Below are 26,240 nucleotides of genomic sequence, written 5' to 3' on the forward strand. Positions count from 1 at the left end.
ATTTGGCCTACCGCATTGACAAGGTACATAGACATTACACAAGTCATTACTCATGTTATCTGTACTATACACATACAGTGAAATTCTCATAGCTGAAGTCAGTGAGACTATACCATCGATCCAGTGAATGATGATTTCATGAGCCATTATTTTACTCACATAAAAGAGGATAACACTTAGTTTTATTCCAATGTGACACTTAACCTTCAAATAATCAGACTAAAGATACTGCTGTTACTAAAACTTAGTTTAATTGACAATAAAGTGAAATGACCCAGTTCTACAGTTTGTGAATGTATTACAAGCTCTACAAACAGCTATGAAGCAAAAAGTAAAGGCTGGTGGAGGCAAAAGGAAATACCCATGGGCTGTCTGCTATCACACTGGCTTCCCAGGGGAAATTGGTTATCTTTGAACTGGCTAAGACACAGATAAAGGAGAAACAATCTCTTCTATGTGTCAATACTCTTGTTATTAAAGTCCTGTAAAGTTTATATACTGCTGATCAAAGGAGGAAGGTGAGACAATAGGAGAAGGAAAGCACAGTGAAAGCATGAAACTGAGATTCCCTAATTTTGACAGAGAAAAATTGGAGAGCTACAAGCTTCAGTACAAAGGAAATGCATCAGACCTCAAAGGCATTTTCAGGTTAGATTTTCAGGTAGTTTTCTCAGTGGTGTAAAGCCTTAAACATCAGTTTCCTATGAAATGAGTGTCTTAGATGTTTTAGTTAGGTCATCAGAATAGCCTCCTATCTAGGACATTTAGGATATAACTTTGAAAATTTCATATATCCCAAACAGCTATTTCATCATTTGGGACATATTTCATCATGTGGGACAACATGCTGAGAAAGTTTTTCCCTTCATGAACACTCCAGCAAAGACAAACCTTCCACCCACATGCTGTAGCCTTTTTGAAATTGAAAGGTCAACCCAAAATATTGAAGTTTTAATCAACTTCATGGCTTTGTCCATTGCCAAATAGACAAAAGTGTAATAAAAATTACTGCATGGAGAGTAATAAATTAATCTCTTATCTAGAGGAGCTTCATATTGTTGCAATATCCCTCCTATTTGGTACTATACTAGTATGAAGCATATCTTCATTAGGGTAATCTGGTATGCATGGCCATATTGGCCATGTTGGTCATATGTATGTTGGCCATAAATCCATTAGCTATGGGCTGTTGCAAAAGTATGTCAAGAGATCTGTGTGATCCTTCTAAAACCAGTCATTTGTGGATAAAATTAATGATAAAATTCACCCATATTTGATGGGTCCATCATGCTTTCCTAGGTATGCATGATGCATGATAAATATATCCAGAAGCATTCAGTAAATACCCTCTGCTGGAGGAGTTAGCAACAGAGGAATCAATTATGTAAATCACTTGGGCCTTTAGAGTTAGACATACATATCAAAACTCAAATCACTCATAAAGAGAAAACTTCAGGTTTCTCCTGAAATCTAGAATGATCTTTCATTTGATTGTAAATTTAAGCCCTTTTTAGCTGCTACATTTTTCCTGTAAACAGGGAGTTTAGCCTTACTGAAAACAATGTTTTCTTTACCTGAGAAACTTGTATAACACAGAATAGCTTGATAGGAGGAAAGGAAAAGGCAAAGCAATCAGTAAACTATGAAACATAGGACTAGGAATTCTTCATTCATTTAGGCAGACAATTACTGAAGGACATGCCAAACTTGCTGCTTTAATTTAGCTTTCCCACAGTGATATGAATGGCAATTTATATTCCTTCCAAATTATGGCGGAAAAAGATCTAGACGGGAGGAGGGGAGATTTCAGGTCTTGAAAGAAGGAGCTCAAACACCATGCAGAGGATATGGTGGGTCTCCTCTTGACTGTTCTGCAGCTATCCACTCCTGTATGCTTCTCCACTCCCTGGTAAAGAGATCTGACAGAGCCAGTGCACAGTCCTGCCTGCTTTTTCCGCCCTTCAAGATATGTCCACTATTACCCTTTGTCCACTATTTCCTCCACAACATCACCTCCACTTTGGCCCCCTCATGGCAAATCCACTGCAGTGTTGATCCCATGCCACTCCCAGATCTGACCTTTCGTATTCCACCACTACTTCACTGAACTACCTCATTCTGCCTCCTATTATTTCACATTTATCCACCACTTTGGGAGAATCCTCTTTTCCTGACTGTCATCTCTAATCCTTTTTCTCCAGCCACAGATTTCCCCCCTCCTTGTCAACCAGGCTTGACACTGGTGCCAGACCTCCTGTCACACCAGGGGTTTACTCTCAAGCAGAGCTTTTGAATCCAGGAGGCGCCACAGCTCACTAAAGGGAATACAGCATGGTGCTTCAGGAAACCATCCTGATAAACCCATAGTCTTGTGTGTTGCAAGGCAAGATAAATGGCTAAATTACCCCTGTGCTGCTGGCCCTTGAACAATTAGGGCAGCTGGGCGCCTTGCAGGATTGATTTGAGCCAAGGAGAAGGCTGAGCATGGAAGGAGAAGTCACTTTGACACCGAGTGAGTATGAGGTTCCTCTCTACCACTTTTACAGAGTACCTGCTTCCCATATGTCACCAAGTTTTCTCCTCTTTCCCTGTCCTTCCTAGTCTCCCAGCAAGTCTTGCCACATTTTTCTTCTCACTGTCTCCCAACCCATACGGCTTCTTCCGAGGGCCGGCAGTTGTCTTTGCTTGCTGAGCTTTAAGCTGGCACCAGGCTAGGTACTGTAACATGGGCGCCCTGCTCAGGCTGTTGGTGCTGGGACACCTTTCTCAGCCAGGACTGTTTCTTCCTACTTAAGGAGAAGGGATCTAAAAATCCCTCCACTAGAACAGGTTGCTCCAAGCCCCTGTATCCAACCCGGCCTTGAACACTGCCAGGGGTGGGGCAGCCACAGCTTCTCTGGGCACCCTGTGCCAGTGCCTCAGCACCCTCACAGGGAAGAACTTCTGCCTAAGAGCTCATCTCAATCTCCCCTCTGGCAGGTTAAATCCATTACCCTTGTCCTGTCCTTACAGGCCCTTGTCCAAAACCCTTCACCAGGTTTCTTGTAGCCCCTTTAGGCACTGAGAGCTTCTCTAAGGTGTCCCCTTAAGGAGCCTTCTCCAGGCTGAACCAGCCCAGGTTTCTCAGTTGTCTCCATAGAGAAGGTCTGCATCTGCTCTCTCATCTTCTTAAGCCTGCCTCTCCTAAGAAAGTAAAGACTCCTCTTACTTAAAGGGCTCACCTTTAGGCTTTTCTCATGTAGCTTTGGGCCACTGCCTCAGGAAAAGACCAGACACAGGAACCCTGCTCCTCATCCACCCAGCATGAGAATGTGTACTTATATTTTAGAGACTGGTAGCTCGCAGATGTACCACATTAAACTGTCCCAGAGAGTCCCATCTGCCTTCAATGGCAGTCTTCTGTTTCTATTAGCCCTTTAAAGCCTGGTGTAAGAAAACAAAATGAAAGTGGAAAGAAGGGTCCTTCCTATAACAAGCAACACTCTGACATGGTGCAAGGTGACAGCTCTGCTACTAGGTGGCTGAACCCAAGTGCAATGAATAGCTGTTGGAAACCGAGTGCGCACGGCTCTGGCAAGGGCTGCAAGCACAGAGGAGAAATCCATCTCAGCATCTAGCTCTCGCACACATGCAGACACACTTACTAAGCCACAATAACTGTGCTGCAGGGTATCTTTTGCCTTCTTATTGTGCAGGGATTAAGGCTTGGCTGCCTTGATGAGAAAGCTGTCCCAATTGCTCACAAACTCTCAGCTTTCCCACTTAAAACTGTTTTAAAGAGACAGGAAAGGCAAGCAGAAAACAGTTCCCATTCTGTCCTTTAAAACAAACTTGATTTTAACACTCAGTTATGTGCAATACAGACTCATTCCTAATTTCTTTGCCAAGCTGCTGCTTGGTTTTGATCTCACAAGGTGCTTACCCTCATAGAGAGGGAGGCTTTGATTAGGAAGAAGCAAAGGTTGTTGAAAGGGAGAAAGCCTGTCTGAATAGCAAGACCAGCAGCACATTGCTGCCTCTGCCATTCACCTGCTCTGTGACCTTGGGCATGTGATAATGGCATTTGGGGCTTTGTTTTACCTGCTTTTATAGGAGGAAGAGAGGCAATCATTTTCCTCCTGCACGTTGTGCTTGGAGACATAAGACTGCAAAGTGCTAAACTAGAGCAGTAAAGCCATCCTGGTAGCCTAATGACAGCTCCAGAGAAGTAGCAGAATACATCCATTATTTTTCCCCCTCATCTTTTTGAGCACAGCTAATGAAGAGAAAAGAAAACCCCTGGCTGAGAGCAAGCAGCGACTATGAAAGTGATGCACCGAGATGTAGGGAACGCACTGGAGTGCAGGAATTCAGTTACATGGCTGTTTGCAAATTAATGGCTAAATCAATTAAATGAAAGCATGGGATTCTCTTGAGGAAAGTCTAGTCGCAAGGAGAAGGGGAGGGGTTGTGGAGTGGGGATGACATAATCACGTTTGCGAATCACCAGCAGTGTGCATGCTTTAATCCATTAATGGGGTTTTTATCTGTGATCATAAAAAGCAGGTTACATTCAGCCTGGAAGGGAGTGAGGGTTGGAGGAGAGGGGAGGGGAGAGAAAGAGCAAGAGACAGAGACAGACAGAAAGCAAGAGAGAAGGAGAGCACAATTCACTCGGTGAATTGCTTGCAAGCTTGGGGCTGATAATTAGGGATCTCAGGAGAACAGTTTCTCAGAATAACCCTCTCTCCTTCCAATGGACCGAATGGAGACAGTGGTTCAGTCCTGCTGATATTTTTTAAGCCCTCCTCGCAGTTTGATGGGCATTCCCAGTGCTTTTGTGCACGTCTCGGAAAGCGTTGACGTGGAAAGGAGCAGCGAGGAGGGGGAGGTTGGAGACAAAAACTGCAGCTCTTCTAAAAATACGGAGGGCATGCAAGAGTGTGAGCAGGCTGGGGAAGAGGGCGAGGTGGGTGCACCTTGCACCATGTTCCCCGGGTACCGGCACGGAGCAGTTTCAGAGATGTCCCTCCTGTGACTGGACGCACCATGAGCATCTGGGAGGTGATCCTGGTTTTCGTGGTGGTGGTGCTGATGCTCGTGGCCCTGCTGGCCAACGTGCTAGTGCTGATGTGCTTCCTGTACAGCGCTGACATCCGCAAGCAGGTCCCGGGATTGTTCATCCTCAACCTCACCTTCTGCAACCTATTGATGACTGTTTCGAACATGCCCCTGACCTTGGCTGGGATCATTTACAAGAGTCAACCAGGAGGAGATCAGATCTGCCACATTGTGGGTTTCCTGGAGACTTTCCTCACCACGAACTCCATGTTGAGCATGGCAGCTTTGAGCATTGACAGGTGGATTGCTGTGGTCTTCCCTCTAAGTTATCACTCCAAAATGAGGTACAGAGATGCTGCTCTCATATTGAGCTACACGTGGTTGCACTCGGTGTCGTTCCCGATAGTGGCAGCTTCTCTCTCCTGGGTGGGTTTCCATCACCTCTATGCCTCCTGCACCCTGTACAACAAGAGACCAGAGGATAGGACACAGTTTGTGATTTTCACTGGGGTCTTTCACACCCTCAGCTTCCTCCTCTCCCTTATAGTCCTGTGTTTCACATATCTAAAAGTGCTGAAGGTGGCACGGTTTCACTGTAAGCGGATTGACGTGATCACTATGCAGACGCTGGTGCTGCTTGTGGACATCCATCCCAGGTAAGGTGCCGGTGTGTTCAGCAAGTGAGACGCTTCGTTGCAGAGGAAGCGAGGACAGGGTTCACTGTTATGTTAAATACAGTCTGATCTGTGTCACAGCAGGGGATGGGGAGAGGGAGAAAACAGCATCCTTCTTGTCAGTTTCTGTTCTGCATGTTTCTTTTATTGGTGTTTGTTTTTCTGGTTGCAGAAGCAACTCTTTTTTGTTATGGTTAAGGGCTTGTTTTGGGGGGAGAGCAAACAAACAGGCAGTTTTGGCTGAGCGTGCACTTCCCTTTGAGACAGTGATTAGATCACTGCCATTTGTCTCCGAAGGTGATTTAGCAGTCCATAGATTTGCATTTTTTGGCACTGTCAGCCCAAATTGCTGCTGGATTCCTAAGAGGGAACAGGCAGAGGCTGCATATGTCCCTCCAATTGGAGTTCTGATGGGAATCTGGGCACTGTGTCCCACTCCTTCACCTGGCAGTTTCCCTATTGCTGTGCTCTCTGTAACTTTATCTTTCCTGAAGGCAGAATTGTCAGAGAATAACATCTGCAAAATGCATACACTCAGGTGCCTATACTTAAATCTAAGTGAGAGACTTAAGAGCAATGTTAATATGACAATCAAGGGAAATATAAAGTTCATGTCAAATTAGAGTCTTTAAGCAAGCCGCTTGTGCCTAGACAGAGGAGGAGAAAAGTCTCTGGGGGCTGGGAGGATAAAGAGGTTGAAGGCAAGCTCCAAACAGGAATGAATTTGCGCTGGGATGCTGTGCAAGAGTCACGTCAGGGATTAGGCACAAACTATAAATCTTGCATGAATAGGTATGTCTGGATCTGGAATGGGTGCAGATTTGGTGTCTGATACGGGGGCAGAAGTCTGCCTGGAGCTGAGGAAAGCTGAGAGCAGTCAAAGAGGGCAGTCCCAAGCCAGACATCCCACCTGACACCCCCTTGATGTCCTTTGCTCTGCAAGCTGGAGGCAAACACCAGCTCCCTCCATTAGCAGCTAGCCAGGAGTAGAGCTTCAGGACTGAAAGCACATGTGGCTGTCCTCGAAAAAAGGTCGTATTTTGGAGATTCCTCAGCCTAAGACAAATAAATCTGAAAGGATCAGGGCAGGACAGCACACTGTTAGAGGAACAGGCACATTTGCTCAAAGTTCTCCACTTAAGCTGTTTGATATTTCTCTTGACCAAGAATGCAGAGCAGAACTTTCGGCAACTCCTGTAACTGTTTGTGAGAAACACATGTATAAATCTTCTCTTATTCACCAAGTCACATAGCGGAAAAAACACCCTCCTGCCCTACGTGCTGTCTGGTTGATAAACTGTGCCTTGACTGGTCTTAGCTCCTGCACGCACTATGAGATGTGGTGGTTACTCCCTGACAGTGCCATAAACCTACCAGGGCTATTTGAAGTAGCAATCATTATGCCTAATGCTTAAAGTATGCCTGGACTGCACAGGAAAGTTTAGGAATAGGACAAAGATCCCAATGCTATTTCTCCTCCTCTGCATTTTTTCTGGTCTAGGTTAATTTGAGGGTGTTTGGGCATTTTGCAATCATCTCACAGAGGGGTGGATTCAATGGGGCTGTGGGAATGATACCTCCTTTCTTCAGAGGAAGCAGAGTTGTGCAGGCACTTTGCTGTGAGTAACCTGTATTACAAATTTTTTGATTTCTCACATCAAGTTATTCTGATGCCTCTCTCTAAGAAAGGAGAGCTTTACCTTCTTTTTTAGACTACAGAAATGGTGGCTATTATGACTTATGGTGGTGCTTCCATAACTGGGGACAGCTACTGCCGCTGAAAGGGCTAGACCTCAGATTGCCTTCCCTATTCTGAGGGCTACACAAAGGCTGAAGGTCTCCTGAAGAAGTCAGTGACGATCCTAAAGCTCTGACATAGCAACAGCATCATTTGAATTACATAAGTGGCATATATACAGGCAGTTTCAGTGTTTACCATAGTACTTAACAGCATAGACATGGATGCTTGGAGAATGCACATGAGAGAACAAAGTTTGTAATCCCACCTTAGACTAGCCTGACTTCTCTGGCTCTTTGCTCGGTCTAGTTTCAAGGCTGAGAAATTTGTACAGACAATTTTCTGCTTTCTATGATTCAGAATCCACCCCCAAGGGGGTCTAGAGACAGGCACGACAGATGGCTTTATTACCTGTGACTTGGAAAGACACGAGTGATCTTCTGAAGATCATTCAAGATGAGTACAAAGGAAACCTCTAAATACCACAGAGATTCATATGAATGTTGAGGGCACATGCCCTTTCAAGTTAGTGTAGGCATTTTTACTGGATACTGCTTTTTTCTTGACTTTGTTCTTAAGACCAAGATATCACAGGTATTGTGAGAGGTTTGGGCAAGACCTCACTTAAGTACTTAACCCATGTGTTTCTTCGCTCCAATTATCTATACTATCTTTTTGGTTTATTCAGCTCTATGCGTCTTAAGGTCCAGTATCTCATAACCGTTGTTTAAAATACCAAACCTTCAAAGAGGTATTTCTAAGATTGCCCAGGATATTAATATCTTTAAACAAAAGCTTAGTCAATAATTCACTTCTATTACTAATGTCACTACTGAAACTCACATATAAGTTCTTATCTTAGTTCATGAAAGTGTGTGCAAAAGCAAAGTACTCATCGGCGTACATTGTCTGTATGAAGAAGTGAGATAAAACACCTTCCTCTGTGATGTGGTATTTATTAGCTCCACCTGGAAAGGTTGAACAAAAGAAACTGATTGAAGTGTATCAGGACTTCCCAAGTCATGTGTGAGCTCCAGAATTCAAAGACAGCTTTCTATGTGCCAGGAACGAAAAGGTGTAACTGGGGAAAATGTTAGAGACAAAAAACATGCCACCTTTACACCCCAACACCCACCCAATTTAACCTACTTCAGAGATTTCTTTTCCTACATCAGTGTGTGCCTGGGATACTATGAATTTAATAACACAGGACTTAGGTTAAGCTGTCAAAGATCATCTGTCTTCACCTAAAAATATTCCAAGTTCTCTAGCTCTTACAGAACTGAAAGCACATAGGTTCTCTTGAAAAGGTGGGGTTTTTTTCCTTCTGAGCTGTCATTTCTAGCTGCAAAAAACTCAGACACAGAACATGTAACACATTTAGATGTGTTTTCATTCTACTTAGGCATATTCTTTGACAGGAAGACAATTTGCTATTTCTAGGAGAACAAACTTTTCCTCCAGAATTTATTTCATTTTGCATATCATGATAACAGCTCTGGGTACTGGCAATGTATACCATTATATACCATATATAAAAGAGAGCAAAGGAAACACATTTTCTCTACCAGAACCAAAAAGTAATATAAGACTCACTGCCACAGAGATCACTGAAGCACAGTGAGATCCTCAGGACAGAATGTGTTTAGATGATGATCAAACATATGTAGATAGAGCAAATAACGTAAGGGTATGGCCATAAAGCTCTCAGCTATTAATATATGTAAGTGTGGAATCTGACAGTGAGTCATCAGTTATAAATTTGTAATAAAAATGGAGAGATTGATGCTAAGCAGTTACAAAATACAGCACATGGGCAAGGCCATTCAGTTTGCCCAAGATGGGATTGTGTTACCACGAGATCTGTGCAATGAGTTAACACATAGCAGTGTTGCTATGTGTGCAGAGGGGGGTTTCAGGACTGCAATCTGGCTTGAGGTTTTGCCCTTTCCCAAAGGGATTTGTTCAGGTACAGATGGCCCTGGTGCTCTGGGAGACACAACCAGTGCTGCTTATCCAATCTAACCATCTGGCGAAGACAGTAACTCGTCCATTTCCCTCAAAATGCACTGTGAGCACAGGAGTTACACAAGCAGGTAGAGGAGGAGGATGGGCTTCGATGTTATTACTCTTTTAGTAAGCTAATATGCTGATTCCAAAGGAGATTTCCTGCAATGGAAGCATGGTCTCAGCTCCATGTTCCCATCACCCCACTGACAGACCAAAGTCCTTAACAGTTTTCAGGCGGCCTTGTGAGACCATCACTGGGAAAACCAAAAGAGAAACTCTTGTCCTAAAATGCCACAGGTAGGGAAAAACCCCAGGGTGTGACTAATTTGTATCTGTTTAGGTGAGAACCAAGGCTGGTGTGAGGCGAGCAGTCAGAGTATCACAGTGCTGTGGATTTATTACAATTCCCAGCTTTGCAGAGCAGTCAGCATAGCACCCATGCAGAGATGCGCAAAAGATTTATGGCTACATGGTTCACAGCTATGGGATACAGTGATTGCTCCAACATTGGATTCAGATCATGATTTTTCCCTATTATGATTTTATTGTGTTTTATTGCTTATCTTGCTGGGAAGTTTCTCCTATCTAAGGTAGTGATGTTGGAATTGCTGTTTCTAGGGAAGTAGCATGCTGCCTACCCCACTCTGGATATTTTCCAAGTCTCTGAATAGCATGAGGCAAACTCTGGGTCAAAAATACAGCTTACAGTAGTTCAAAAAGGAGCTGCAACTGAATTCAAGGCTGAATTCCACCACTTTGACTATATATAAACCTATATGATGGGGGTGTGTGCATATGAATATATAATCATGTATTTCTCAGTGACTGTTTTTGGAGAGTAAGATGATCAAACAATGCATTAATACTTCGTATTGCCCCACATAAATGCAGTGCACCTGTATTGACTTATGTGATTACAACAGTTCCTGGAAAGATTGATTTCCATCATTCCATAAGTAAAGCCATTAAAATCTGCTACCTGATATTATGATTCATGTTCTTGTTTGTGTTGAATGTCACGCAGCGTAAGAGAGCGTTGTCTAGAAGAACAAAAGAGGAGGAGGCAGCGAGCAACAAAGAAAATAAGTACCTTTATCGGTACTTTCATACTTTGTTTTGCACCTTATGTAATTACAAGGTAAGTGTGAACCTACATACTGGAAAAGAGTACTGAGATGCACTCTTTGCTCAGAGAAGTAGGGCACTCTAAGCCAGAAAATTATTCAAGTCTCCTGTAAAAATGTTGTGCACCATTTCAATTCCTATGACAGAGACTGCATTTACTGAGATAAAAAAACCTATGTAAAATGCCATATTGTTTATATGATACAATCCTGCTTCAGTCCATGGGCCAAACTTTGTCTTGTCAGCCCAGTCAACATGTTGGTTACACGGGAGTAATTTAATTTAGGAAGTCAGCCCATGGGATTTTTCAGGCTTTTTTCATATTCCCACCCTGGTTCAGGGGGGCATACTTGTCTGAATAGGTCAGACTTTAAAAATCTGGTCAAAAAGATCCAGCTGAGGTGAGAACATGGTCTACGGACTTAAATGATAGTTTTGTCTGGCTAGATAGCGTTGATTAGTCATAAGCATCAAATATCAAAGCTGTTCTGTTATATGGCTAAAGAAAAATCCCGTGATTTATGATCAGGTGTCTATCTATCTGCTAGTTTATCTTTGGGAATGGCTCCTGTGGGAAACACAAAATTACTCCTACGAAACATAAAGTATTAGAAAGTGAGTATATCCAGAAAAGTGTTATCTAGTTCTTGAAGGAAATTTACAACTTGCATTCCTTATTGAAAGACTCTGGAAAAACTGAAATGCTGCTATGCAGAACAGAGAAAGAAAAGAATGTTTTTAAAGTATCTATCTCCTATTCCAATGCTATCAAATAGAAATTATTGGGGCTGACTTCAGCCAAACTCAGATCCATCATAAACAATCATTAAAAAAGCTGAATTGGAACTTAATATAAGTGGGCATGTGCCAACCCCAAGTTTTTCCAATTCAGTATGATATCCTGAATTTCTATCTCTAACAAAACAGTTCAGAAGAAGGTCTTGTAATCTCTTGGTAGAAATGGAAACCTGCATGTCAGGTTGGTTTTATGTTCATGATAATAATAGGTAATTAATTCATTCTGTTCATTTATAGCAATGTTGCGTATACATTTGTAACTGTTACAAGATTTACCTTCACTTTTATTTAGTATTCACAAGAAGACACTCTCTGCAACAACACTCTAAAAGGGTATGAGAGGATTCATAATTACGGACATTTAACCTTAGTTCTCAGGCTATAAGATATTGAAGTATTTGTCGCATTGCAAATGGTTAATTTTCATTTTATGCTGGGTCTCTGAACTTAATGAAAATTGTCACAGTCTCAGAATAGCTGTCAGCTTCATCCTGAGTGACACCGAGAGCTCTAACCAGAACTGTCGGAAGTATTTTTGTGCTCCTCTATAGGCATTTCAGCCAAGCAAACAGTCACCTCCTCACCTTCTCTTAACTAATCCTAATTTGTGTCCCAGTAGCCTTAAGATACAGAAGAGGGGTTAGAAAAGTCCTTAGCCTCCTCCCTTTAGTCCATACAAGGGCCATTTAAATGTTCCCTTTCATTCTGGTGAGGACTAATAGCTTTGCCAGAGATTGATGATGAGTTGAAATGTAGGGTGCTGAATGCATGAAGAAGCTTGCCTGCATGGGGGCAGGCTTGAGCACTGGTCAGGCAGGGTAAAGGCTATAATTTTCCTGGCCTTTTCAGTTGTGAAACATCTAGGGGGATTGCTGCTCAACAAGCTACAGAGAATTATGGAATCATAAAATTCTAGAATGGTTTGGGTTGGAATGTACCTTAAAGCTCATTCAGTTCCAACCCCCTGCCATGGGCAGGGACACTTTCCACTAGAGCAGGTTGCTCCAAGCCCCTGTGTCCAACCTGCCCTTGAACACTGCCAGGGATGGGAATTCCCTCTTTAGGTATTTGAGAGACTTTGCTGGACATGGTACTGTTCGAGAACTTCCTTATGCCTCACATGTATGGCTAAGGGTGCTGAAGTCAAGGGGATTAGGAGGCTTTTGAGCTTAACTATGTAAGCAAGTATTATATTCTGGACCATGTCCAGTGCTTTGCAGATAAAGACAGATAGAGGCAGTCAATCAGTTCAAGACAGAAGACAGCTGACAAAGTCTATTGCTCAGCTTCTCATTTGGACAACCAGCTCTAATCAGCAATACACTTAAATTAAACATGCTTTTAAGTACTTCATGAATTGAGGTGTGAAAGCAGCAAATCACAAGCTTTTACCATAAAACATCTTTCTGCTTCCACACTAAAAACAAATAGTTGTCTCTAGCAATTCCATGAACCAGCCAATGAGTTGTGCTTATAAGCCTAAGCAGATAAATTTTTCTCTAGGTAAATCAGAATTTTTCAGATTACATTAAGGGAAAAAATCAGTTTAGGCACCTCTTTTATCAAGAAAATACCCTTCTACTTAGTTCAGTAACTGACCTTAAGTAGAATCTGATTTTTTTTGATTCAGTGTTTCCACTGTAACTATATGACAGATGTATTACCCCATATTTCTAGGCATAGCTTGTTTTTGGTTTGTAAATATTCTGTTACTGCACATCTCTTCTTTTGCTATATTTATCATTATGCAAATTATTCAAAACACTTTCTGCAAGTAGCTTTTTCATAAGAAAAATTAAAGTAAATAATACCAATTTCTAATATTCATTTCCAACTCCAGGCATTTCACATTGAAATACAGAACTTTGCATGTGGAAGTTAATAAGTGCTGACAATGTGTGAGGAAATTGACCTTAAATTAAAAATTCTGAAGTAATATCAGAAAGAAGTTCATAGTTTCAGCCCTCAGGTTACAGAGGAGGATGGTGGAACAAGCAGAAGATTAAAATTCTCTTGTATCATCTTTGGGGGACAAGGGTTGGCAAACTGTAACCATGCTTTTAAATTGGCTGCCTGCCCTCTGCATGCAGATCCTGCTCAGGTAGACACAGCTGCAGAACTCTTCTGCAAGTTATGTTCCTGCCTGTCTGTGCATACAAATGCATGATTTTCCTGTGCAATGTTAGGTTGACACGTTTGAAGAAAGTGGCCTTCTAGTCTTCACCAAAAGCTTCAGCTGATGTCAGGTAGAGATATTTTCCTCCTGGGTGGAAAAAAACCTTTACGAGCTGGCCAGTCCTGTTTGCTACCCTGATATCTCTGTGTTGGGCGATGGTTCTTGCAACTCTGGGGAGCAGGAACAACTAAAAGCAATGGTTCACAGGATTTGCAGGTCTAGCTACACAAGTCCAAAAGTGGTACTGCTTCCTCTCAGAAACTGTATGGTTGTAATACATGTACCACTTAAGAGGCAAAACTGGCTAAGGGTAAATGAGATAATGATCATTGTGATGCCATTTTTTGTATCAAGAAACAATTACTAAAGCAGGGCTTTTTCACTAGCAAGACAGCATACAAAGAATTCAGTCTACCAAGCAATAAAGTGAAAATAAAGTAAAATCAACATCAAGATAAAACTCATGGTCAGCTTATTCATATCAATAACACGATAAAAACCACTAGAGTGTAATTCTGATAGTATGGGACTTGTGTGGGGAAAAAAAGAATCTGAATTAGACACAAACAGAAACGTTAGGAATGCAAGCTTAAAGAGCTGATACAAATCCTTGGGGAAAGAACTGCGTTTCTTCTTGTGAGAACTACATCATCTACCAGCTCCAAATGCACTGCCAGCTTTGAGACTCTCGTTTATCCAGCTTTTTCTCCATAACTCAGTTCTTAGGTTTATGTAATGCATCACAGATATTTTGCTATTGTAGGAGCCTTCCAGCTGGACATGTACGTGTTTATGAAAATATTTTACTGTAGTGATTAACTGCATGTGTATCTAAAGGGTTTTCAGTGGGTATTATCTGCATAAGAGATCAAGGTCTTAATCTTCAACATAACATTCTCATTTGTTTACTGAAAGTGATATAAAATAGTTGGATAGCCACGTGACATGACACGCTGTACAGAATTATACGTTTCCAAAATATTAACTTTGATCTGTATCAAAGTATCAAGTGTCAAGTATCACAGCAAAACATCTCCTAGCTTTTAAATGAAAAGGTATTGAAGACCAGACAGTAGAAGAGTGGCTTATGAAAGCAAGATAGGAAATTATGTAGCTGATACTGTAGAATTTAATTTACAGGTAGCACTGAAATATTAATGCTCTTTCACTGAAAATGTCTTCTTTCTGGCTCAAGCATATCAAGAAAATTGAAGCTATGCATATAATTTCCCTCATAAGTGAGAAACAAAACCCTCTTTCAGAGGCAATAAAGTATGGCATGTGCCTTGAAAGACTGAAATTTAATTGTTTGTACACAAAATGGAATTGCACAGCTTCTGTGTTTGCTGCTTGATATCTGCAAATATAATTTGCTATCACAAATAATACACAAGAATTGTGAAATGTGCAAATATCAAGGATGCTTTAGGAACATAATCAAGGAAAATATTTAAAAGTCTGTTGGTAAAAGTGTAGGCTTCTCAATTGATCAGTCAATGAAGGTAAAATTAGCAAGTTTAGGCTTGCAACCCTAAAGTGTCTATTTAATATGCTTTAAATGGAGATTGTTAGCATCTTGTAGAACTGATTGACAGAGACTCAGGCACAAATCTGCCATATTTTGGTCGTTTGAGGCATCCACTGAATTTAATTGAATTCAATCAAATTCACATCTGTAAAATGTTCAGTAAAAGTAAATCAACCAGATGAAATTTAACATGATGAAATTCAAAATGCAAAGAAGGCATCAAATATATGAAGTGAAGAATAACAAAGAAGGCTCATGGTAGATTACAAAGTAAATATGACTCAGTAGATGATTAATTTCCAAATAGTAAATTCTGGTTCTAGAGAATGATAACGTGGGTGTCATAAGGTACATTTTATTAAACGAGAGAGAATACAACAAATGAGACCACCTGGCAGCATGAGTAAATGACAGTTATGTCTGGATGCTGATCCTACTTTGTAAGAAAGATATCAGCCATGAGTTACAAAGAGGGGTTGAAAGAACAACATTTGTTTAGTTGAGATGAAAGGAGAGAGAAATGGGACAGATTGCCGTTCTTTGGTATCTCAAAGCTGCTTACAGTGATTAGCTGAGCCAAATAACACTAGTGGAGGGGCAAGAGCAATTCCCAACTAGTTCATGTAACATAGCCTGGTCACCTCAAATGTCTCACACATCTGTGAGCCCAAAGAGTGTTTTGGCTAATGTCACCACCCCTAAAAGAATCATTGTACAGGTGCACCCCACTTCCAATGAAAGTGATATACAAAGTGAAAAAATTCCTAGCACAAAACACACAAAACTATGCTCAGTCTTAGAATTACCAATATGACAGTGGCTAAAGCCCCAGCACTGGCTGCAGACCACAGTGCTAAGCCCAGCACACATATCTAGAAAGAGACAAAGCTTTTGCCATGGAGTTTGCAGTCTAGGCAAACTAGGATGGAGAGAGAAGACAGAATCTTGGAGTCAGTAGTGTAACAAATTTAGGCTCCTTAGTCCCACTTTCATACTCAAGTGACTGGACCATGCCATCTGCCAGCATTATTTTAAACAACACGATGTAGTAAAAGTTTATGGAACGGGAACAAAATGACTAAGGAAAAAAATTCTCATCTCTAAACCGCTTGAAGTTCCAACACTATTGCCATTGCTGCTGTAAGGAACCGTGCTGCAGAATGCACCTCGGAAATGGTGCTTTGACTAAAGAAACATTAGCAATTGGAGTATTTTCCAGGCTGCTTTGAGAGCACCTGCTGCTGGGGACAGTTTCAGCAAAGGTCTTATTTGCCCTTGCACAGGGGGGCTCTATAGCAGCGCATGCAGCTGTTTGTCCTCTAGAAGAATCAATAGTTTCCCAACAGCTGTAGAGACATATTGAACAGAACTGCCCTTCAGTGTTGCTCAAAGATACGGAGAGAAAAAACCTTGTGAGGTTATTAATATATCACTGTTAAATATACTCTGTCCCAGTACAAAGTGATCTATCTGTGTTAGAGCAGGTATGAGGAATGTATAAAGCTTTTTCCTCTCTCCATCCCCTAATGAGTTAAAAATTTTGACTTGCTAAATCTGTTGCAAATGTATAAGTTTGGCCTTTAAACATAGTTTTTAAATTCAAGATATGTTATGCCATCTCTCAAAGATGAATTTTCCTTCCTTGTGTGCTTTTCCTATGACCCAGACAAACTGTTTAAAGGATCAAACTATCTCTCCAGGAGCTGGACTGGCTAAGAAAGCCAGATAGCACTGGTGAGGGGATTTCTCAGATGCTGAAGAGGGGACCTAGAACCACAAATTCAGACTAGATGCTGGATTTTTAGATAGCTAATGGTAGGGTAATGTGACTCCCATGTGACCAAGCAATGGAACTTTGTGTCCTGGTTTCGAACTTTGGTGCTCAAACTATGGTTTTGCATCAATATTTAGAAAATCATGTTAGGCTATGCAGAAAAAATGTTTTACAATATTTGTGGTTAAATTTGCTGTGCATGATGGATTCAGTAGTGACAAGAAGTGTGAAAGTCATCAGGAAACATAGCTGAGGAGATGATACTCCTTTCATTTCCTTTAGAGTTATATTAAGTCTGTGAGGAACTTCAGCTGCCAGAGACATAATCTTATGACATACACTACTAGAAAAATGCACAAAACAAGAGTATCAAATGAAGAAAATAAATGATGAAGTGAAATGTTACTGTCTAACAAGAGATCTTTTTAGGACTGAAAACACTAGGGTCATCAGAGAAAGTAACACATATTGTACGGGTAAATTTTTGAGTAGATGCTGCGTGATCTTTTTCATCAGCAGTAAACTTTCTGTGAGGTGTTGACCTGCTTACCACAGAGTATTTATGATCCCTAAAATGGTGTTCACTAGACAGTAAAAATAGAGCTAAGGTTACAGTTACTCTAGAGAAAGAGGTGCCCCTTTATCAAGTATCTTGGTGGCCTGAGTGAGACTGATGAGTTGAAAACCCAGTTCTACATCAGAGATTTGGACTCAGTTTTTAGACTGCAAAAGGCATATTCCAACAACAAATAAATAGGCTCTTTTTAAGACTGCCTCATATCCTGATGGAGCTATTCCATTTTGCACTAAATTCTTTCAGCAATTCAACATTTTTTGAGGAAAATGAGTAAGAGAGCCTGTTAGGAGGCAACACATCCAAAGTCTGCTTCCAGCTTCAGTGAATGTACAGCTAAACATACAGAGTCAAGGATGCCTTGAATTTTGGAGGTCAAGACACTCTGATAGGAGCTGTGTTGTCCCATCCATGGGAAGCAGACCTCAAGTTTACATTTACAGTCTTAAAAATGTATAAGTGGAGGATTACATTTACATTTTCATGAGTATGCCTTTCTTTTGTTTTCTTGAAGTTTTCCAGGGATAAACTGGGGCTTTAGGAAGGCCTTTGGCTTATAGTTGCGCTTTGTCTTATAGTTCCTCCGTGTCTTTAATGTGAATATTCACTCTTTTAACCTTCCTCTTTCCACAGACTTGTTGAATTGTCCTCTGTGGTCCACATCAACTCCCACTGGGGAATCATTTCCAAGTGCTTAGCTTACAGTAAAGCTGTTTCAGACCCTTTTGTGTACTCTTTGCTACGGCATCAGTACAAGAAGACATGGAAAGACATCATAAACAAGATCCTCAAAAGAAGCTCCATCAATTCCTCTGCCCTCACGAGTGAATCACACAATCGGAATATATTGCAGCTGAACGAATGAGGAGCCTGGTATGGGACCTACGAGATATATAAAATGATATACGGGAAACAAAAGTAACCGGCCTATCCCTAGTATCCTCAGCTGTTAAGGTTTTGGGAGGCAGTCCTGGACAGGTTGAAGCCCAGCCCATGTCCCTCCAGAAGCCCATGTAGGACCTAAAGGAGGCAGGCTGCTTTGTACCTGCCGCTTCCAACTAATAGAGTGTTATTGATCTGTGGTCCTGCAGGCTTCACAAATACAAATCTCCCATTGATCTCCATCAGCAGTTACACACACATATAGGGGGAAAAGCTATTCAGCAGAGGGACTCATGACAGAAATGGGAGCAAACTGGTGCCATCATAAGTTTATTCTAAAAAGCTGCACAGTGATATTTGTGCTGCGTTTTTCCACTGGTTACAGGTAACACTCCCTCCGATGGAGATGCCAACCTGGTTTTACAAAAACCACCCCAGCCTAGTTCCTTGAGTAGGTCATGTATAGAAAACCTCTTAACAGGAAGAGCTTAATAGAAATATCTTTACCTAGATACTCATACAGTGCCCAAAGCAGCTTTCAACCTCTTCTGACACACAGTTTTTGAACAATCCTGTAGAATTGAACAAAAGAAAAAATCACTTTGAAGTACACTATGGCTGGGTTCAGCCATGTCTTCACTAAGTTTTTTAAGTAATTTCCACTGAATACCATTAGTTTTCTCCCCATTAAATTTCAGAAAAATAAAAGTGGTAGACAGGATGGAAAGGTCAGGATGCCTCCTGCTTACCTTCCAGTATGTCTGAGCTATAGAGAGATGTTTTCTGCTCAAAGCTGCAGAACTGGGCTCTGGGACCAGGGGAAAAAAAACCCCAAAACACCAATAAACAACAAAACCCACCAAAATAACCCCAAATCACCTTTTCTAATGTGTTATTAATCATGGTGTTTCTTCCTACAGGTATGTTACTTAAAGGAAAGATGAGCCTAAAGCTGAGTTTAAAAGTATAATTTCCAAAGCAAGTGGAGCAAATATAGCAGAACCCCCTCACCACCACGAGTGCAGCCAATAATCTGAATTCACATCTGAACATGCAAATCTCAGGACTTTTTAGTGTAGACCTTTATAGCTCTAGACTGCAGCTATGCATAGTAATGTTACTAACGTTTACTATGCATTCAGCTCAGTCTACAGTTAATATAAGGCCTAAATACCAGTAACATTTTCAAAACCATGTCACACTTCCTCAGACACCACCACTGTATCTTAATTTTTGGAAATATTATTTAGTTCATTGTAAGTACAACTACAGCTGGTAGATGGCTTTACGACTGTCATGTAGACGTGATGCTGAAGCCATCCTCTGGTGTCTAATGGAGAATTACTTTTCTGCGAAATTTTCAGTGACTTCTCTCCCAATTCAGCAAACACACTATGAAATGAGACAGCTTTTGAAGTGTTTTCTTATTAAGTTGTAGAATGTCAAGAGCAATAATGAATCAGGTTTTATTTCTGTTGTTCCGATTTTTAGGAATACTCAATTTCTAAAACAACTTGAAACAAAGTTTTCTTCCTCATAATCTCTTAACATTATTTTCATGTACAGAACTACTGGTTTCAAATGCTTCACATTTCTATCTTGATTGGCAAAAGACTTACTACTAAATCTGACCTTAATTCTGCACACGTTTTTCTCCAGAAAGTGACTTAAATTCAATAAGACAACAGCAAGTTAACATCAGAATTTAAATTAATTTTACTGAATAGGTCAAGAAATCTGCTGTCCAGTAGCCATAAAATACAGTTTCTTTTGTGAGGGTAAATGGCAAATGCCCTGGCTTAGAATGGTCTTGGTTAACAAGGCTTCATGCATGCAATGACAGCTTAAGTAACAGCTGATATAGCTGGCTGTATTACTACCTACCCTTGCTCATATTTTTCTTGTTGAGAAAAGATGGTCAGGATCATATTGAGAAAATAAGGCCCTCAGTATACTGAAAACGTGGGATCACTTTTTAGTTACTACCTCCTGTGTCCCCCAGGCAACGGGTACTGATTGATGCCTATAGCTCCCCACAGTCCCTGACAGCCAAGGTTAGTGAGATAAAATAGTATATTCCCCATCATCCATTTCAAATAATCAATACCAGTCAGTTCGCAAACATTAGCATGCTCCATTTGGCAAACTCTACCATGAATAGAAGTCTTTGATAGAACAGACATTATGTATTCTTTCATACCTTGTGAAAAAGTGTCCTCTGCTGAGGTTTCTATCTAGTGATTCAAAGCCCAGTCAGGTAACTCAGCTAGGGGCTTCACCCCATCATCAGTAAACGTGGAATCATACCTCAGCTGTTAGTCTAGAGAGCCTTTCCTTAGCCCTTAGCATGGTCCTACAGCTGCAAGGAACCATGATAATATATAAATTTACTTTGTCACCTGATTTATAAATGGAAGAATTAAAATAATGAAATCATCAACTACCATGTAAAGAAAAAAAAAAAAAAGAGTTTTACTATTAGGTTTAGTTATAAAAAAATAACATAATTATAGTAATATATGCCCACAAATATTGACACATACTTTAAGTAAGTTTTTATAACACTTCATTCAAAATTAGCCCTTCGCCAGAGTAAATAGTCTACCTCATCTTAACCATTTTACTTCTTAGGCTTAACCTAATTTTCTCAGGTACAATAGATAACAACACCCAGTTCAATACTTGTTTCTTAAGAAATTCAAGTCATTTTGATGACTTGCTTGTATCAGAATACAGGATATAAGAAAGTTGATTATTAGTGAGTTTAGAAAGATAAAAACTCTATATGTGATTGTTATTTGTTTTACTAAGACCACTTTTACCCAAGCAAACTGCAACAGGATGATTTTTAAAGTCCACAGCTGTTGTCAACTTATGTGTGAGGCTGCTGCTAAAGTCAATGGGAGGTTTGTATGTCAATAAAGATAGTCCCAGAAAGATTTTGAATTTTAAATCAATTACTCAAATAGAGTAAGGTAAATTCCCTTGAAACAAAATAAAAAACCACTGTACATTTAGGATGGCTAGTAAAATATGGAGCACAATACAGCATTGGACTTGTCTCATTATGCTTGTGTATCACAGTCAGTCACTGGTTGATTTATGTGTCGCCATGAGCAATAAATCTCTCCCTTTGTATGTGTTTAAAAATTCTCCTTTCTTTCATGGTGCCTTTCTTCTAGAATTAATCTTATAACAGAGAATAAATATAAATTCCCCTTACCTACATCAGCTCTCTGACACATTGTCATATTTCTACCAGCTGAAGCAAGCAAGAGTTGTAAATGCTGGTGCTTGATAAACTGACTTGGTATACAAAATAAAAGTAACGCCCTAACATTTCCTGATGACATTTCATAAGATACTAGAAATATGATTCTGTGGCTCGTTTGGTGCCGGATATTCAGCTGAATTCTTATAGGCAACTGGCAAAATCTTCTAACATGTATGTCTAAGTGATGAATGTAGATATGAGTAACTATCTGTCTACTGAGTATTATACATACTATACAACATTGACTCGAGTGAGTTAGAATAATGACAATAAATGTAATGCACAATATTTTATTATCTCCAATCATGAAGCAGAACTGTTCTCTTGTCTAACAAAAACACGTGTGTGTGTGTGTGTGGGGGGATTTTCCATTTGTTATTTAAATAATATCTGAAAAAGGTTTGTGAAGTATGGCTACAATGAGTGCCCAAAATACGGAACTGCGTGTGCAAAACCTGTGCAGCTGCTTAGGCAATATACAGCATTCTGTTTGTTGGTTGCTGCAATCCATATGCAATATCTATTCCTCACATGCATGTCCAATTAACATTTTCTCATACCTGGTAAATTTGGCAGGCAGAACATTGGCAGATAAGGAAGAGAATTTAGTCCATTATGTCATTTTACAGTTATTTACATAATCTCAAAGCCCTAACTGTGAACTAGGATCCAGTTTTATGCCATTCTTTTTAAGCAGTTTGAATGTGAAGATCTGGGTAATTGCACTTACCAAAAATTATGCGAGACTGATAAGACTTTATCGAATAAAATACCAAGTACTGGTTCCTCTTCTAACATAAATCAACATAATAGTTGGTTGTTTCACCGGAGGATCAGGTCCCATTAGATAACTATTTCCAGGTTTTATAGATCTGTCTTCTAAATGTGTAGGACCCTGTTTTCATGGTTTTGCAAATGGGTAGATGTCAGCAGGATTTAGTGAGATCCTCATGTGCACGTGTGCCCGCTTGTAACGTCGGGCAACTGCATGACTCTTCCCTAAACAACTTCTATCCCTGTTTTTACTCTGAGTGAAAGACCCAACCTCTTTCTAGTGACCCTTAATCAGGCTACTTTTTAACCTCCCTTATGTCTGAAAAAAATCAAATCTAGACATTATAAAAGTTTTAGGCAAATCCTTCTGAAGCCTGCAGAAGTAGCCACGTGTATCACAGCATCAGGGACCTCTGGAGGTCATCTTGTCCAGTCCCCAAAAGGCACGTCCCTGCCTATTGCTGTAGCTTGCCATCTCGATTTTGCCAATGCACCTGTTCAGTCTGCAGTAGTGCTGGGAATTGGTCTTAGTTTGCTTCAGGTCAACAATAAGATCATCCTTGAAAGAACTGATTTAAAAATAAATAATTTTGGGAAGACATTTTAAATTTAACTTCAAGAAACAGCTGCATCAGGACAACTTTTGAGGTTACAAAACTGGGACAGGTATTGGTCTGAATGGGAGGCTGAGGGTCAGAAAGCTATAAACTGGTTTTGCTGCTGCAGTATGTGTTACCCTGGCTGCAGCAGGCTTTTCCTAGTGACCCATTTCTACAGTGAGAACTCTCAAGACATCCACTTACCCCAAAGAGAAAGGTAAAATTTCCATCAAAGCCCAGTAGCTGTCAGAGTAGGATGTGGCTACAAGAACAGCACAGCCTCCATGGAAGGATTCTTGTTGTCTTGGGAAAACTCTAATGCGTTTCAGGTGGGTTATATGGAAACTACTCACATTGTCTGAATGACCAGAAACCACCTACACCTGGATGAGCCTTACCTTAGGAGACAGTCCAATTCTTAAAGCCCAAGAGGCTTAGGTAGCTTGCAGAAAGTAATGTTTTTCTGGACCTACATGCTTAGGGTTTCATAGTTCCCTTACCTCTCTTAATCCTAAATGAAGAAGGCTCTAAGGGCTCTGAATACCTTGTCCTATACATTTTTACACATGCAGTGAATGCTTTTGAAACAGCCCTTGGTAAATTGCTTGCTTTTCACTACTGTTGGAAATGTCTTCTCCCCACATTAAATGTTCTTGTGATTGAACGAAGCTTAAAAGCAAATCCAGACACTTCACACCTATGTTAGCTCATCGTTATTTGACTCTAAAAATCACAAAATACGTCAACACATCACATTCAGCACAGAAAGCCCAGTTAGATCCTGATCCTATAGTCACTATGTGTCTGCCTTGATGGGTAGCCATGGATAGTTAGGGCTAAGCATAGGTTTATGTGTTTGCAGAAACGGGGATTAAATCTTTGTAGCCTACCCAAGCCTGAATAAGTGAGAACAATAACATTTTAGCCTTAAGTCTAATTTTGTTTTTAATTTACTTTTTATGCTTTCAGCATTCAGTATACAACAAATCATTGATGGGTGAAGTTTCTTTATGAAAACCATCCTGCTCAAAAGACAGCTGTCCCTCTTGGGGTGGGATATAAAAGTTTACATGGAGAAAAGAGCTGCTGCAGTCTTTGTAAATTGTCTACTTACCTGTAGTCCTGTTGTGTATCATGTAAATATGTATTTAAGATTGTTGGTTTTTAAGCAAATAATGCTGATCTAATGAAATAGAGATGTTGCTATAGTTTATCATATATGTCTATATTTATAAGAAAGATGCTTAGTCCTATAGACTGTAAGTGCACTTCAGAAACGTGTGTATTGAGAAGCAAATGCATCAGGTGTATGACAGCATGCATGTGCAGTAACTGTGTAGTAAAATATGTTTTTTTTTGTTAAACAAATACTATTGCACATGGTTTCAATGTACCCAAAGGTGTGAGTCTACAAACATACATTAGGATAAAGATCTCCATTTGGAGGTACTGCTGAATACTAGGATTCTAGTCACCATAGTTGTACAATCAGGGCTTTAAAACAAAAACTATTTAAGAATCATACAAATAGCAAAAAACTGAAAGCCTCCATCCTTGTTGGATTTGGATGCAGCAAGAGTTCCTAAGGAAAAAGCAAAGCAGTGCTTTATCAAGGAAATGCCAGTACATCCTAGTGAGATATTAATGGGAACGCAACATGGCCCAGGGTGTAAAGTTGGCTATAGCTTTTCTCTTGCTGTCCATCACAGGCAGTCCTCTTTAATCATATTGCACTTATGCTAACTTGAGTTCTTGAACAGAAATTAAAAAAGCCCTGTTAGATACCAGTGTTTTACATTACCTTCTGACCACAAAATCCTTATGCAAAGACAGGTAGTTTCTACTCCTCCTGCTTTGTTAATGTGATCAGTGAGATACAGAGGGAAAAAAGAAAAAAAAAAAGAACAAAATCTTATGATTTGAATTATTTTTGTTACAAAAAAAAAGTCAGTAAAATACTTGGTGCCCTTAGGGTCACATAGCAAAAATGTGACAAAGCTGGGGCAAGTTCTCCATGCTCTGTCATCCACCCCAGCCTCATTCGAGTAAAACAAAGCTACCTGAATCAGCCAGAGTGAAGAATGGGTCTTTTTATAACAGAAACCATAGGGCTTCCCAGAGAAGATGTTTGAAAAATCATTATCACAGATTGCCTTGGAAAATAAAAATAGATAACTAAAAGGTGCCTTGATTTACCTTTATTTATACACACAGCATTTTTCTAAACCTTAGATATTTTTTCTCAGTGTTTTTATTTTCTTAAGATCATGGTAGGATAAAAGATCCCATATATTTGGTAATCACTTTAATTCATAGAATCATAGAATCACAGAATATTCAGGGTTGACAAGGACCTTATAATCATCCAGTTCCAACTCCCTACCATGGGCAGGGATACCTTCCACTAGACCATGTCACCCAAGGCTCCATCCAGCCTGGCCTTGAACACTGCCAGGGATGGAGCATTTAATTATTCCCTTCTGAATTCTTGCAGGAATGTAAGGTATTGTCAGTCTTTCCAGATACAGTTAGATATAAACATTTTCCCCTAGATTAGATGATTAAATGATTATTTGCTTTAAAAATAAAGTTAGGGGCTGGTTTTACAAATCCTTACTGTAAGAACTGTGGGGTTGCTTGGATAAGTAAGGACATTCATATAATGAGAGGAATAAAAGATCTGGCCCTATGTATTTAAAATTCTGTTTCACTTTTCAAATAATGAAAATAGATGGTTTCTATTTCTAAAACCACTTAGGCAGTCTGAAGATAGTTCTGAAATAACATTAATAACAGCTGCTGTACATAGGGCATGTTTTGATTATATTATTATAAATATACCATAATAATTTATTGCATTTTACTTTTTTTTTTTCTTAATAACAAGGAGATCTAATCGCAGGGGCTATTTATTTAGGGAAAAAATTGCAATATAAAGAAAACCTTTCCAAATAGCATGGATAGAGAGATGCACAGACTGATGAACATGGATCTCAGGGTCCCATGTAAGCTAAATTGCTTTAGTCTCCCAAAAGATGTTGCAGAAACAAAGATTCATTCATGTAAAGGCAGAAACAAAATTCTGTTGTACTATTACTTGCAATTTAAAGAAATACAATAAAATAAATCTTAATCTTGACTTCAAATATCTGAATAACGGGGCCTGTGCTGTCTATGCTGTTTACAACGGCTTGTGTTTTGTGAATACATATCAGATGTTGTAATATATTTTTACTACATAGAGCTCATGGTTAATACAAAGTGACATATATAA

At 40.1% G+C, this 26,240-nt stretch overlaps 1 protein-coding gene across 2 annotated transcripts; it reads left to right on the top strand.

The window, feature by feature from the left end:
- Window positions 1–4,608: 4,608 nt before the first annotated feature.
- GPR26 (G protein-coupled receptor 26) lies at window positions 4,609–26,240 on the top strand. Of its 2 annotated transcripts, XM_030488523.1 has the most exons (3): window positions 4,609–5,696; window positions 10,487–10,600; window positions 18,071–26,240. In XM_030488523.1, exons 1-3 carry the CDS (start codon window positions 5,029–5,031, stop codon window positions 18,300–18,302), a joined length of 1,014 nt encoding a protein of 337 aa, XP_030344383.1. In that variant the 5' UTR covers window positions 4,609–5,028; the 3' UTR covers window positions 18,303–26,240. The 2 variants fall into 2 exon arrangements, with proteins under 2 accessions (XP_030344383.1, XP_030344384.1); XM_030488524.1 differs by lacking the exon at window positions 10,487–10,600.

The sequence above is a fragment of the Strigops habroptila genome, chromosome 5 (genome assembly GCF_004027225.2).
Source record: "Strigops habroptila isolate Jane chromosome 5, bStrHab1.2.pri, whole genome shotgun sequence".
Lineage (NCBI taxonomy): Eukaryota > Metazoa > Chordata > Aves > Psittaciformes > Psittacidae > Strigops > Strigops habroptila.